Raw genomic sequence first — 13,102 nt, 5'->3', positions numbered from 1 at the left:
GCTATTTGATAATGATAATGGTCTCTCAAAGAAATGTGTTTACTGTTACTGTTTGTGATTTTGTTGATAACTGCACCTTTGTTGTGGAGAATTTTAATGCATTATGTTGATGCATGTTTATGTTAACTTAGTGAAATATTAACCCTTCATTTTTGCTCGTCTTTGATTACAATATTTTATATTTTTTCAGGTATCAACACTTATATCACACAGGAAAACTCATTCTGATTATAAGCCCCATCGTTGTCCAACCTGTGGGAAAGGCTTCCACCAAAAAGGCAATCTCAGAAACCATGTGTTCACGCACACCAATGAAAGACCATACAAGTGTGAACTCTGTGGAAAGGGTTTTAATCAAATGTCAAATCTTGTGTGTCATCGTGCTCACTCACACGGTGATCGTGCACGTTATACTTGTTACATTTGTGACCTAGAATTTACACGGAAAGGTGCTTTACGTGCTCATGAAGAATATAAACATGGTGTGCGTTTTCGTGGGCCTCATCCTCGGGTGAGCATATATCAGATTCAGCCCTAAAATTGTTGTAGGTAATTGTATAAGTCTGTTGTACTTTGGGAGGAAAATTTATGTAGATGTTGTCAAAGAATAGAGTTCTGAATAAGTCACCTACAACAAATGTGGAAACATCTGCAGCAATAAGAGAACATTGTAAAACACCAGAATGTAACATTCTGCAAATATCGTGTAGTTCGATCATCACAGCAGAGTGCCATTTTGGTGGCCGAGATAGCAGCCTTTCTGAACAAATAAAAATCAGCATGTATAGAAATAAAACCACCTTCAACTGAGAGGTTGGTTTGAGTGCTACAGCACTTCATTAGATGTGTATTTATTGGAAATTATGTGTACTTGCCTTCCTCTGATCTTATTGTCGGCACATTCACCTAATCAAGCAGGTTTCTATAGTTCTGTGTGAATTCTGCAAAACACTAGTACTATATTTTTCTCAGGCAAATAAAATTTGCTGAAGATAATGATAATCTGATGTGCCAGAATAAATCTTAGTTTCAACTGGGAATGAAATCCCAGATATCTGGATTTTAGTCTGGTGCCTATCCACACAGGCTACATTTTAGTTACATAATGAAGTGCAACACTGACAGAACCTCCATAGCATAGAAGTGGCAAAGACAACCTGCCCATTTTTATGTCCAGATTTCTTGTTGAAAAAGTTAAAAACAATTATGAATCATCTTTCTCCACATACTACACAGAGAAGCACTCTCAAGTTTCCACATTAAGGTAACTACCCACAGCTAGACATCATGCTTTCAAATAGTAGGTACTATCTAGTATGGTGTGAGGAACAATATGAGAGAACTCTGAAAGACAAAAAAGATAAATTGCACACTAATGAGATGTAATGCACTCACTATATTGTATTGTGATAAGTGTGATAAATGAACTGGCATCTCTAGTGACAACAGTGAAGTCGAGATGATGCAATTACATTGATTTCTGATAGAGGAGTAAAGACATATTGTTATCATTTACATAGCTTAGAAGAGGACTTTAGCAATGTGCAAGCTTTACAGGGAATACTTCCACAATGATACATAAGCTGATTATGAATTCCATCTCACAAAACTTACTTTAACTTTGCAGGACATATAAAGACTCTTCTGGAATGTTGAGTTCATGCCATACAACAAAAATCATCGTGATGTATTCTCATAATTATGTACTTCACATGACTTTCATTCCACAATGCAATCTCAGGGACACTGATTTAAGCACAGTATATATATATATATATATATATATATATATATATATATATATATATATATATATATATATATATATATATATATATATAAAAAGAAAGATGATGAGACTTACCAAACAAAAGCGCTGGCAGGTCGATAGACACACAGACAAACACAAACATACACACAAAATCTAGCTTTCGCAACCAATGGTTGCCTCGTCAGGAAAGAGGGAAGGAGAGGGAAAGACAAAAGGATTTGGGTTTTAAGGGAGAGGGTAAGGAGTCATTCCAATCCCGGGAGCGGAAAGACTTACCTTAGGGGGAAAAAAGGACAGGTATACACTCGCACACACACACATATCCATCCTCATATACACAGACGTCTGCTTGTGTCTGTGTATATGAGGATGGATATGTGTGTGTGTGTGCGAGTGTATACCTGTCCTTTTTTCCCCCTAAGGTAAGTCTTTCCGCTCCCGGGATTGGAATGACTCCTTACCCTCTCCCTTAAAACCCAAATCCTTTTGTCTTTCCCTCTCCTTCCCTCTTTCCTGACGAGGCAACCATTGGTTGCGAAAGCTAGATTTTGTGTGTATGTTTGTGTTTGTCTGTGTGTCTATCGACCTGCCAGCGCTTTTGTTTGGTAAGTCTCATCATCTTTCTTTTTAAATATATTTTTCCCACGTGGAATGTTTCCCTCTATTATATTCATATCTCATATATATATATATATATATATATATATATATATATATATATATATAGTGTTTTTCAAAAATGACCGGTATATTTGAAACGGCAATAAAAACTAAACGAGCAGCGATAGAAATACACCGTTTGTTGCAATATGCTTGGGACAACAGTACATTTTCAGGCGGACAAACTTTCGAAATTACAGTAGTTACAATTTTCAACAACAGATGGCGCTGCAAGTGATGTGAAAGATATAGAAGACAATGCAGTCTGTGGGTGCGCCATTCTGTACGTCGTCTTTCTGCTGTAAGCGTGTGCTGTTCACAATGTGCAAGTGTGCTGTAGACAACATGGTTTATTCCTTAGAACAGAGGATTTTTCTGGTGTTGGAATTCCACCGCCTAGAACACAGTGTTGTTGCAACAAGATGAAGTTTTCAACGGAGGTTTAATGTAACCAAAGGACCGAAAAGCGATACAGTAAAGGATCTGTTTGAAAAAATCAACGGACTGGGAACGTGATGGATGAATGTGCTGGAAAGGTAGGGCGACCGCGTACGGCAACCACAGAGGGCAACGCGCAGATAGTGCAGCAGGTGATCCAACAGCGGCCTCGGGTTTCCGTTCGCCATGTTGCAGCTGCGGTCCAAATGACGCCAACGTCCACGTATCGTCTCATGCACCAGAGTTTACACCTCTATCCATACAAAATTCAAACACGGCAACCCCTCAGCGCCGCTACCATTGCTGCACGAGAGACATTCGCTAACGATGTAGTGCACAGGATTGATGACGGCGATATGCATGTGGGCTGCATTTGGTTTACTGACGAAGCTTCGTCAATAAACAGAACTGGCGCATATGGGGAACCGAAAAGCCCCATGTTGCAGTCCCATCGTCCCTGCATCCTCAAAAAGTACTGGTCTGGGCCGCCATTCCTTCTAAAGGAATCATTGGCCCATTTTTCAGATCCGAAATGATTACTGCATCATGCTATCTGGACATTCTTCGTGAATTTGTGGCGGTACAAACTGCCTTAGACGACACTGCGAACACCTCGTGGTTTATGCAAGATGGTGCCCGGCCACATCGCACGGCTGACGTCTTTAATTTCCTGAATGAATATTTCAATGATCGTGTGATTGCTTTTGATTGCTTTGGGCTATCCGAAACATACAGGAGGCGGCGTGGATTGGCCTCCCTATTCGCCAGACATGAACCCCTGTGACTTCTTTCTGTGGGGACACTTGAAAGACCAGGTGTACCGCCAGAATCCAGAAACAATTGAACAGCTGAAGCAGTACGTCTCATCTGCATGTGAAGCCATTCCGCCAGACACGTTGTCAAAGGTTTCGGGTAATTTCATTCAGAGACTACGCCATATTATTGCTACGTATGGTGGATATGTGGAAAATATCGTACTATAGAGTTTCCCAGACCGCAGCGCCATCTGTTGTTGAAAATTGTAACTACTGTAATTTCGAAAGTTTGTCTGCATGAAAATGTACTGTTGTCCCAAGCATATTGCAACAAATGGTGTATTTCTATCGCTGCTCGTTTAGTTTTTATTGCCGTTTCAAATATACCGGTCATTTTTGAAACACCCTGTATACACACACACACACACACACACACACACACACACACACACACACAGATTTAAGCACAGTATAAGGAAACCTCATCATCATTAGACTGAAAATATTTTCCAGTCACAAAATCTCTCAGTGTGCTAGCAGATGGAAATCAGAGGATACAACATCTGGTGAATAGGATGGATGTTCCAACAGATTAATCTTCAGTTTTCCCATTACCAAAGGATGCTTGTTGGCAGGTGCATTGTCCTGATTAAAGATGATTCATTTCTTCAACAATTCTGGTTTCTTGTCATGTATTTTTTAATCCACTTGGTCCAAACGACCTGTTAAATATTTGCAAGTAACTGTTTTGTTGTAGGCAAGGTAAACAGTAAGATGAATTATAAATACTGACCAAGCCATCCAGCAGGCGAGTTTGACCCCTCCCACTGCCCACTGCCACTCGTTTGATTTTTGTTTCATTTGTGGGCTGAAGTAGTGGATTGACATTTGTACACAGTACTGCTTAGTGCATAAAATCAATTGGTTTAAAACATTCTAAACATTGTTCAACATTCTCTTGTCTCTGTTGCCATATTGGGTTTACAGTTATATTTCTGGCTTTTGATGATTTCCTTTGTCTCAAGAGGTGACAGCTGTTAGCAAGTGCTGTGCTGGAATTTTTTAACTCCTACTATGCTCATATTTCAACTGGAACAGTGCTGATATTTTATATGTACCAGTCAGTCAAGGTTTTTATACAGGTAAAATTACATAACACTTGCACCGCAAATATCACAGAAATGGAAAGTGCTGTTGACGTGCAGTTTCCACAGAATGGATTGGTAGTCAAGGACTCGTATTGTTAGCCAATAAACAGAGTTTAATAATTCTTAGAAAGTGTATTTTCTTCTGCAAACATACACTTCTTTAAATGGAACAATGCCTATTGACATTAACAAAATAAACGTAGTATAAGAGAGATTTATACTTACTGTAAAGAAGACATGTCAACAGTCAAGCACAGTTAAAATACACTCATAAAAAGCTTTCAGCCATTGTCTTCATCAGTAAAAGAAAGACACACACACCTTGCACACACAAAAAAGCAAGCACACCTCACACACACATGACCATCAACTCCAGCATCTTGGGCCGGAATGCAGCATCATATGGGATGCGAGCAGCAATCTGGTATGGGCGGGGAAGGGGAACAGGGAGAGTCATGTTGATGCATTGGCAGGGATAGTAAAGTGGATGCATTGGCAGAGGGCTGCAAATACACAGGTTGGGAGATGTGAGTGCAGAGATGATAGGACAGAGGGGGTGTAAACTGTTGGGAGGAAGGTGAGAGGACAGTATGTTACCACAGGTTCAGGCTGCGGTAATTACGGGAGTGGAGAATGTGTTGTAAGGATAACTCCCATCTGTGCAGTTCAGAAAATCTGGTGGTGGAGGGAAGGGTCCAGATGGCTCGGGTAGTGAAGCAGCCATTGAAATCAAGTATATTATGTTCCACCGCATGTTGTTCCACAAGGTGGCCTACTTTACTCTTGACCACAGTTTGGCAGTGGGCATTCATTGTGGTGGACAGCTGGTTGGTAGTCATACCAATATAAAAAGCTGTGCAGTGATTGTAGCAGAACTGGTAAATGGCATAGCTGCTTTCACAGGAGGCCTGGGTCCTGACGAAGAGGGATTAACCTGTGACAGGAATGGAATAGGAAGTGCTGGGTGGTGGATTGGGCAGGTTGTGCACCTGAGTTTTTCACATAGATATGATCCTTGGGGTCAGGGGTTGAGATTCGGAGTGGCATAGGAATGGGCTAGGGTGTTTTGGAGGTTGACTGGGCACCAGAACACCACTTTAGGAAGGGTGGGAATTATCTCGGTTAGGATGTCCCTCATTTCTGGGTCTGATGACCCTGTTGGCAGACTAGTTCCTGCGCACTCCAGTAGACAGCGTTCATCTCTCTCCCCATCGATACACTACTATCTCTTCCCAGCCCCCTCCAAATTGCTGCTTGCATCCCATGTGATGTTGCATTCCAGCATGAGATGCTGGAGCTGGCAGTCGAGTGTGCATGAGGTTTGCTTGCTTGCGCGCGTTTAGGAGATATTTTATTGTCCAAAGTTTCCACACTGATACTTGTTTGTGCCATTCAGCCTGTGTGGTTGCTAGGTATAATGTTTTTATGTTTGCTGACAGTGTGCTTCTACGTTCATTGAGAACACTGTGACTTGCTAGTCTTAGTGTGTGACAGTCCAAGCTGTACGTCATGAGCGGACAGTGGAATTTACCAGTGCAGAAGAAGCTGATATGCTCACAGTGTATGGAGAGTGTAGGAAGAATGCATTTCGTTCTTGCACAATGTATGTGGCAAGGTTTTCCAATAGATATCAACCATCTCGGCAGTTATTTAGCAGCCTCTTCCACCAGTTACGTGAAAGTGGTAGCATAACACCTAGATAACATAACAGAAGGAAACAGTGATGACAGAGAAGGAGAAATTAATATTTTTGCAGTTTATCCACATACTAGCACCCACGCAATTGCTGGAGGAAGTGGCATCAGTCAGGCAAGTGTCCTATGCATTCTCCATCAACATAGTTTCCATCTATGCCCGTCACGAGCTGCATGGAAACAATTATGAGAGACATATTTCTGTGGAAGTGAAACATGGACGGTAAATAGTTTGGACAAGAAGAGAATAGAAGCTTTTGAAATGTGGTGCTACAGAAGAATGCTGAAAATTAGATGGGTAGATCACATAACTAATGAGGAAGTATTGGATAGGATTGGGGAGAAGAGAAGTTTGTGGCACAACTTGACCAGAAGAAGGGATCGGTTGGTAGGACATGTTCTGAGGCATCAAGGGATCACCAATTTAGTATTGGAAGGCAGCGTGGAGGGTAAAAATCGTAGGGGGAGACCAAGAGATGAATACACTAAGCAGATTCAGAAGGATGTAGGTTGCAGTAGGTACTGGGAGATGAAGAAGCTTGCACAGGATAGAGTAGCATGGAGAGCTGCATCAAACCAGTCTCAGGATTGAAGACAACAACAACAACAACAACATTAACTTCTGTACATGTGCATTACAATAAGACAGGATGCTCCAGATATGCCATGTATCTTTTAGTGACAAGCCACATTTACCAGTCATGGCCAGTTAAACTGCTAAGACATGCTGTATTGGCCTGTTGATAATCCCCATTGGCTTCGTCACGTGGAACATCAGCATCCGTGGAGTTTAAACATGCACTGTGGGATACTAAACCATCAGTTCTTAAGCCCATTTTTGCTCGAAGTACTACAGCATGTCTTCACAAATTGTTTCCAAATAGTTGGATTGGACACAACGGACCTGTACTTTGGCCAGCAAGTTCCCCAGATTTTACACCTTAGACTTTTTTCTGTGGAAAAAGCTGAAAGGAGCTGTCTACAAGGACATTATGACAACACCCAATGCTATTCAATGACACATTATTGCAGCCTGCTCAGACGCCTCTGCTGCAATGCGAGCACGTGTTCAGCAGTTGTTCCATATCAGTCTGGAAGCGTGTATTACAGCTGCCAGTGGTCATATTGAACACAACGTGTGATAGTTGTCTCATACTGGTCATAATCCACATAACTAGTGTATGCACTTTATCTTTTAAAATGACTCGCACTAGAATCCTCCAACAAGCACCAATGACATTCTAAATTACCCTACTTGTAGTTTGTTATATCACTATGCATTGCTCCATTTAAAAATGTGTGTATTCACAAAAATATGGTTTCTAAGTAGTATTACAAGCTATTTATTGGCTAACAATACGAGCCCCTGACTATCAAGCCATTCTGTGAAAACAGCACATCAATAGCACTTTCCATTTCCGCAAGTGCAAGTTTTAGGTGATTCACCCTGTATATGCTACCAATGGAGTAAAGCTAATGTGGCCACTGCTCTCATTGAGAAGTAAGTATGGTGGCATATTTCTCTGTAAACTCAAGCAGCAAGCACACACTTCCATGTAGCATTAACAGCATATACACTGTGTCAGTTAAACTTAATTTTGCATAATTTGATCTCAGTGGCTTCCTTGATAGCAAAATCCCAATAGGGTGATACATTGTACTAATTATTCTCTCGTTGAATGTAGTTGTGTGATTGTTTGCAAGACAGTGCTTAGCATCTGCAGATTTGCCAAAGTCACAATATTTAATGTGGCATCAAGCTTATGAAACTAAATATATGGTCTGACTAGTAAATTATATGTAACCCTGAACAAAAGGTAGGCAGATGTTTTGACTTTCAGGTGGTTCTCATCGGGTATTGTAGCTCAATGTACCAATTATTTAAAACAGATCTATTCTAATCTGAATAATGAAAGTTAGTATAATTTGGCTTGTAGTATGTATAATGAAACAAATAGGAATTTACTCGTACAAAATTGTGTTCAATGTGGAGATCAGTCAGGACATTGTCTCTTTGTTCCCAAAAGTGTCAGTGGAAAATATGCTGAAGCTGTTGACAAACAACTTTTCTCCTTAGACTATCAAACTGTATTCCTTATAGTACGAGGTGCATTCAAGTTCTAAGGCCTCCGATTTTTTTTCTCCGGACTGGAAAGAGATAGAAACATGCGCGTTGTTTTAAAATGAGTCTGTGTTCATTGTCAATACGTCCCAGAGATGGCAGCACCGTACGGCAGATGGAATTTTACCACCAGCGGTGAGAATGAGAACTGTTTTAAATACTTAAAATTGCGACGTTTTCCTTACTTGAACAGCGTGCAATCATTCGTTTTCTGAATTTGCGTGGTGTGAAACCAATTGAAATTCATTGACAGTTGAAGGAGACATGTGGTGATGGAGTTATGTATGTGTCGAAACTGCGTTCGTGGGTGCGACAGTTTAATGAAGGCAGAACATCGTGTGACAACAAACCGAAACAACCTCGGGCTCGCACAAGCCGGTCTGACGACATGATCGAGAAAGTGGAGAGAATTGTTTTGGGGGATCGCCAAATGACTATTGAACAGATAGCCTCCACAGTTGGCATTTCTGTGGGTTGTGTGCACACAATCCTGCATGACGACCTGAAAATGCGAAAAGTGTCATCCAGGTGGGTGCCACGAATGCTGACGGACGACCACATGGCTGCCCGTGTGGCATGTTGTCAAGCAATGTTGACATGCAACGACAGCATGAAAGGGACTTTCTTTTCGTCGGGTGTGACAATGGATGAGACTTGGATGCCATTTTTCAATCCAGAAACAAAGCGCCAGTCAGCTCAATGCAAGCACACAGATTCACCGCCACCAAAAAAATTTCGGGTAACCGCCAGTACTGAAAAAATGATGGTGTCCATGTTCTGGGACAGCGAGGGCATAATCCTTACCCATTGCGTTCCAAAGGGCACTACGGTAACAGGTGCATCCTATGAAAATGTTTTGAAGAACAAATTCCTTCCTGCACTGCAACAAAAACGTCCGGGAAGGGCTGCGTGTGTGCTGTTTCAGCAAGACAGTGCACCCGCACATCGAGCTAACGTAACGCAACAGTTTCTTCATGATAACAACTTTGAAGTGATTCCTCATGCTCCCTACTCACCTGACCTGGCTCCTAGTGACTTTCGGCTTTTTCCAACAATCAGCGATTTTCCAGTGGTCCAAACAGACTCCTAAAGAAGCCTTTGCCGCTGCCATGGAATCATGGCTTCAGCATTGTGAAAAATGTGTACGTCTGCAGGGCGATTACGTCGAGAAGTAACGCCAGTTTCATCGATTTCGGGTGAGTAGTTCAGTAGAAAAAAATCGGAGGCCTTAGAACTTAAATGCACCTCATATTGTATTGTATATATACTTTGTATACATACTTTGATGACAGCTATTTACTTTGTCTTGTGGAAAAATTTTCTGAAATGAAATGACTGACATTTTTAATATGGCCATATCTCATCAAAGCTCTTTAGCACTTCATGAATCATAGTGTGCAACGTAATATCATGTTTGCAACTGGTCTGAGTTGAAAGCGAAAAGTTCCGTATTTAGATGCTTTACTCGAATACAAATAAAGTTGTTGTGCCTAGTTTATGGGTCTACACCAATGAGTGAAGGAAAAAATAGACAGTGATGTTGAGACTTTAAAAGTGGTGATACAAATATGCATCACGAAAAGCAGAGTGGCTGGCTCAGTATGCAAACCAAGTATGCAAACCAATGAAATTATGAAACAAGGGGGCTACAAATTATGATGTGATTGATGATTAGTGTTATGGCTGATGAATTTCTTCATGTTGGATGAACCACTATTTACATGATTATCAACAAAAAAACTCTGATACTGCACATTTGTTCAAGATAGATACCAAAAATTGTTACCAAACAAAACAAAAAGCTCAGGACGATGAGCAATTTTGGAGCTCTGTCAACACAGTGATGAGGGTTTATTTTCCCACAGTATTATGACCACTGACACATGGATATCCTTCACCAATGCAGGAAAAAAATGCTACTCAATGCAGTTGTGCCATTAAAAATTGCAAAATAATAATAAGAATAAAAAAACCAAAATGACCACTAGTAAGGGTGTTGGTCTGCTTGATTTCATGGAACACTGAACAACAGTTACAGCTGATGTGAATTGCAAAACACTCACCAAACTGAAACATCTCATCCAAAACTCACGGTGTGGAAAACTGTTGTCCAGGATGGTCCTCTGCCACAACAGCATGCTTCCACACTTCATTACTCATAGGAAAGATAAGATTCAGTACACCCATTGAGAACTTTTTGATCGTCTTCCCTGCAGTACTCAACTCACATACAGCAAGTATCATTTCCTTTTGCAACTTAAACAGTAGTTTGGCACACAGCATTTTGAAGATGATGATGAGCAACTCAAGAATACAGTTGTCAACTAGTTCAGTTACGGGGCAGAGAACTTGTATAAAGTATGAGTGGAAGAATTTGGTGCAGTTCCAACATTGTGAATGGCAGTTACATGTAAAAGTGATGTAGTTTTGTGGGAACTTGCAAATGCCAATAAAAGTTGTTTCTAATAAATATATATATATATATTTTTAATGGCACAGTAGGAGACTCCTTGTAATTTGAGGCACAACAAGTGAGAGAGGGAGAAAAAAAGACACTTGATGACAAATATATAAATTTTAATTTTTTATGTCAACCATTTTTACTTCCTCTTTGTATTGTAATTTTTAATCTGTGGGAATGTGAGACATATTTCTTCTCTAAAGGCTAAGCCAACAATAAATAAATAACTACTTCCATCATCAGCTCCATCTCTGTAAAATTCAACCTTAGGATTTGAGTAGCATTATCTTGATATTACACTCCCTCGTAGTTTACTTGCTTTCTTTACCAGACCTGTAAATATTGCAATCTGTTTACATGTTGTTATGCCAGTATCTCTTACATTAGTGTAAGCATCAGCCAAACTTGTAGCTATGGAGCTGTACTTTGTCTAGCTGTAATGTGTGTGTGTGTGTGTGTGTGTGTGTGTGTGTGTGTGTGTGTGTGTGTGTGTGTGTGTGTGTGTGTTTTTAGCATTTTTGCTCGAAAGCAGGTCATTGTCCAAAAGCTTAGCTAGTATGATCATGTTTATGTGCCTGTTGATCACTCACTATTACAGCTATATTGTGTGTGTTTACTTTTACTCCTTCCAGTGTATGCAGTCGACCCAGGACTTAACACTATCAGTTTATCTTACAATAATATGTTGTTTTACTTTAGGTATCTGGAAACAGCTCTTCTAGTAACAGTGCAAATGTTGTTAACACTCAAAGTGACCCAAAAACAGCAGGTGGTGTTCTTATTGATCCTATCAGAACTCGTGCCATGCAGGTGGCAGAACGTGAGGGTCAGACTCCATTTGCACTGCTTAAACCAGCAAGAGGTATCCCTGTTTTAGTTAAGGTGCACCCGGCACCTGGTCCTGGACGACGTCAGATGTTAGTGCCAGCTACTGCAGAGGATCTGCGACAGGCAGGCAAAATAACTGTTGCTCAAGGAGAAGGTGGTGGAGCTCACCGCTCACCTGGTGCAAAAGTTAAAGCTGTGCAAATAAAGGTTCCTGTTGTTGCTACTGTTGTACAGGTAGGTTAAGTTATTATATTTATTTGTTGGGGTTTACTGAAGCCATGTTAAGCCTTCTTGTATTTGCTGGTGAACTGAACTTCACTTTCTTAAGGGCTCAAAATCCATCCATTATTTGTGAATGCACTTGTTTATGCTCTCTGTCAAGGGGAGACTGTGTATGTTTTGGTTGCTTTTCATTTATCCAGTTAAATAATTATAAAATGGGGTCCCCATACAAGTTTCTAATTTATGTAGATATTTTTGACAACTTACGAGTAGCTTGTGAGACATCATTATAAATCACTCTTGTGAATTCATTCTTAGTAAATAAATAATGGCATATGAGGTTGTACCTACTCCTGATGGTCCATGCTATTCCTTGATCACAATATACTGTGATCTTGACATCAGGAAAACTATGAATGAAAACATTACACTGACTGATAGAAGTAACCAGCATTGTGTAGAACACACAATAATTGAATAAAGAACATGGTGCCTCATGTAAAAGCAGATATTCCTATCACACATTACAAAGGTAATTGCTAGAACGTTTACAAAACTAAGTTTGAGTATTTCCTGCACTGAGATTAAAATATTCTTTGCAACTGAAACCCTTTACCCTTTAGGATGAGTGATATTCATGAAAGTGTGAAGTAGTCTCAAAGTATGTTTTATACTTTGGCTTATATAAGGAATTATACATGTGTTACACCAATAAACATACAAATGTATGGGCTTATCACTAACATGTCCATCTTGCTGACAGTCAGAACACTGCTTTCTTGCAATCCAGCTCTCAGCTTAAAATAATTGATCACATCTCACTAGAGTGGGAACTCGACGGTTTAGGCTAAGCAATGTTTCTGTAGGTTTAAAAGCCATTTCTCGCGGGGCTTCTCTGGTTGCCTATATAATTTCATATAACTTCTGCAACTCTCACAATAAATTGGTAGGCTATGAAGTCTTTTCATTGTTTTATACAATGCTTGTTTCACATCACTCATAG

At 40.3% G+C, this 13,102-nt stretch overlaps 1 protein-coding gene across 1 annotated transcript in view; it reads left to right on the top strand.

The window, feature by feature from the left end:
• The window catches only part of LOC126088569 (zinc finger protein 358-like), an 81,620-nt gene that overhangs the window by 43,113 nt on the left and 25,405 nt on the right, over positions 1 to 13,102 (top strand). The window contains exons 4-5 of the mRNA XM_049906758.1: positions 191 to 511; positions 11,749 to 12,111. Coding sequence (XP_049762715.1) covers positions 191 to 511; positions 11,749 to 12,111 — 684 coding nt within the window. The remainder of the gene's footprint in view (positions 1 to 190; positions 512 to 11,748; positions 12,112 to 13,102) is intronic.

This window comes from Schistocerca cancellata, chromosome 6 (assembly GCF_023864275.1).
Source record: "Schistocerca cancellata isolate TAMUIC-IGC-003103 chromosome 6, iqSchCanc2.1, whole genome shotgun sequence".
NCBI classification, from domain to species: Eukaryota; Metazoa; Arthropoda; class Insecta; order Orthoptera; family Acrididae; genus Schistocerca; species Schistocerca cancellata.
This window is presented reverse-complemented; position numbering and strand designations above follow the sequence as displayed.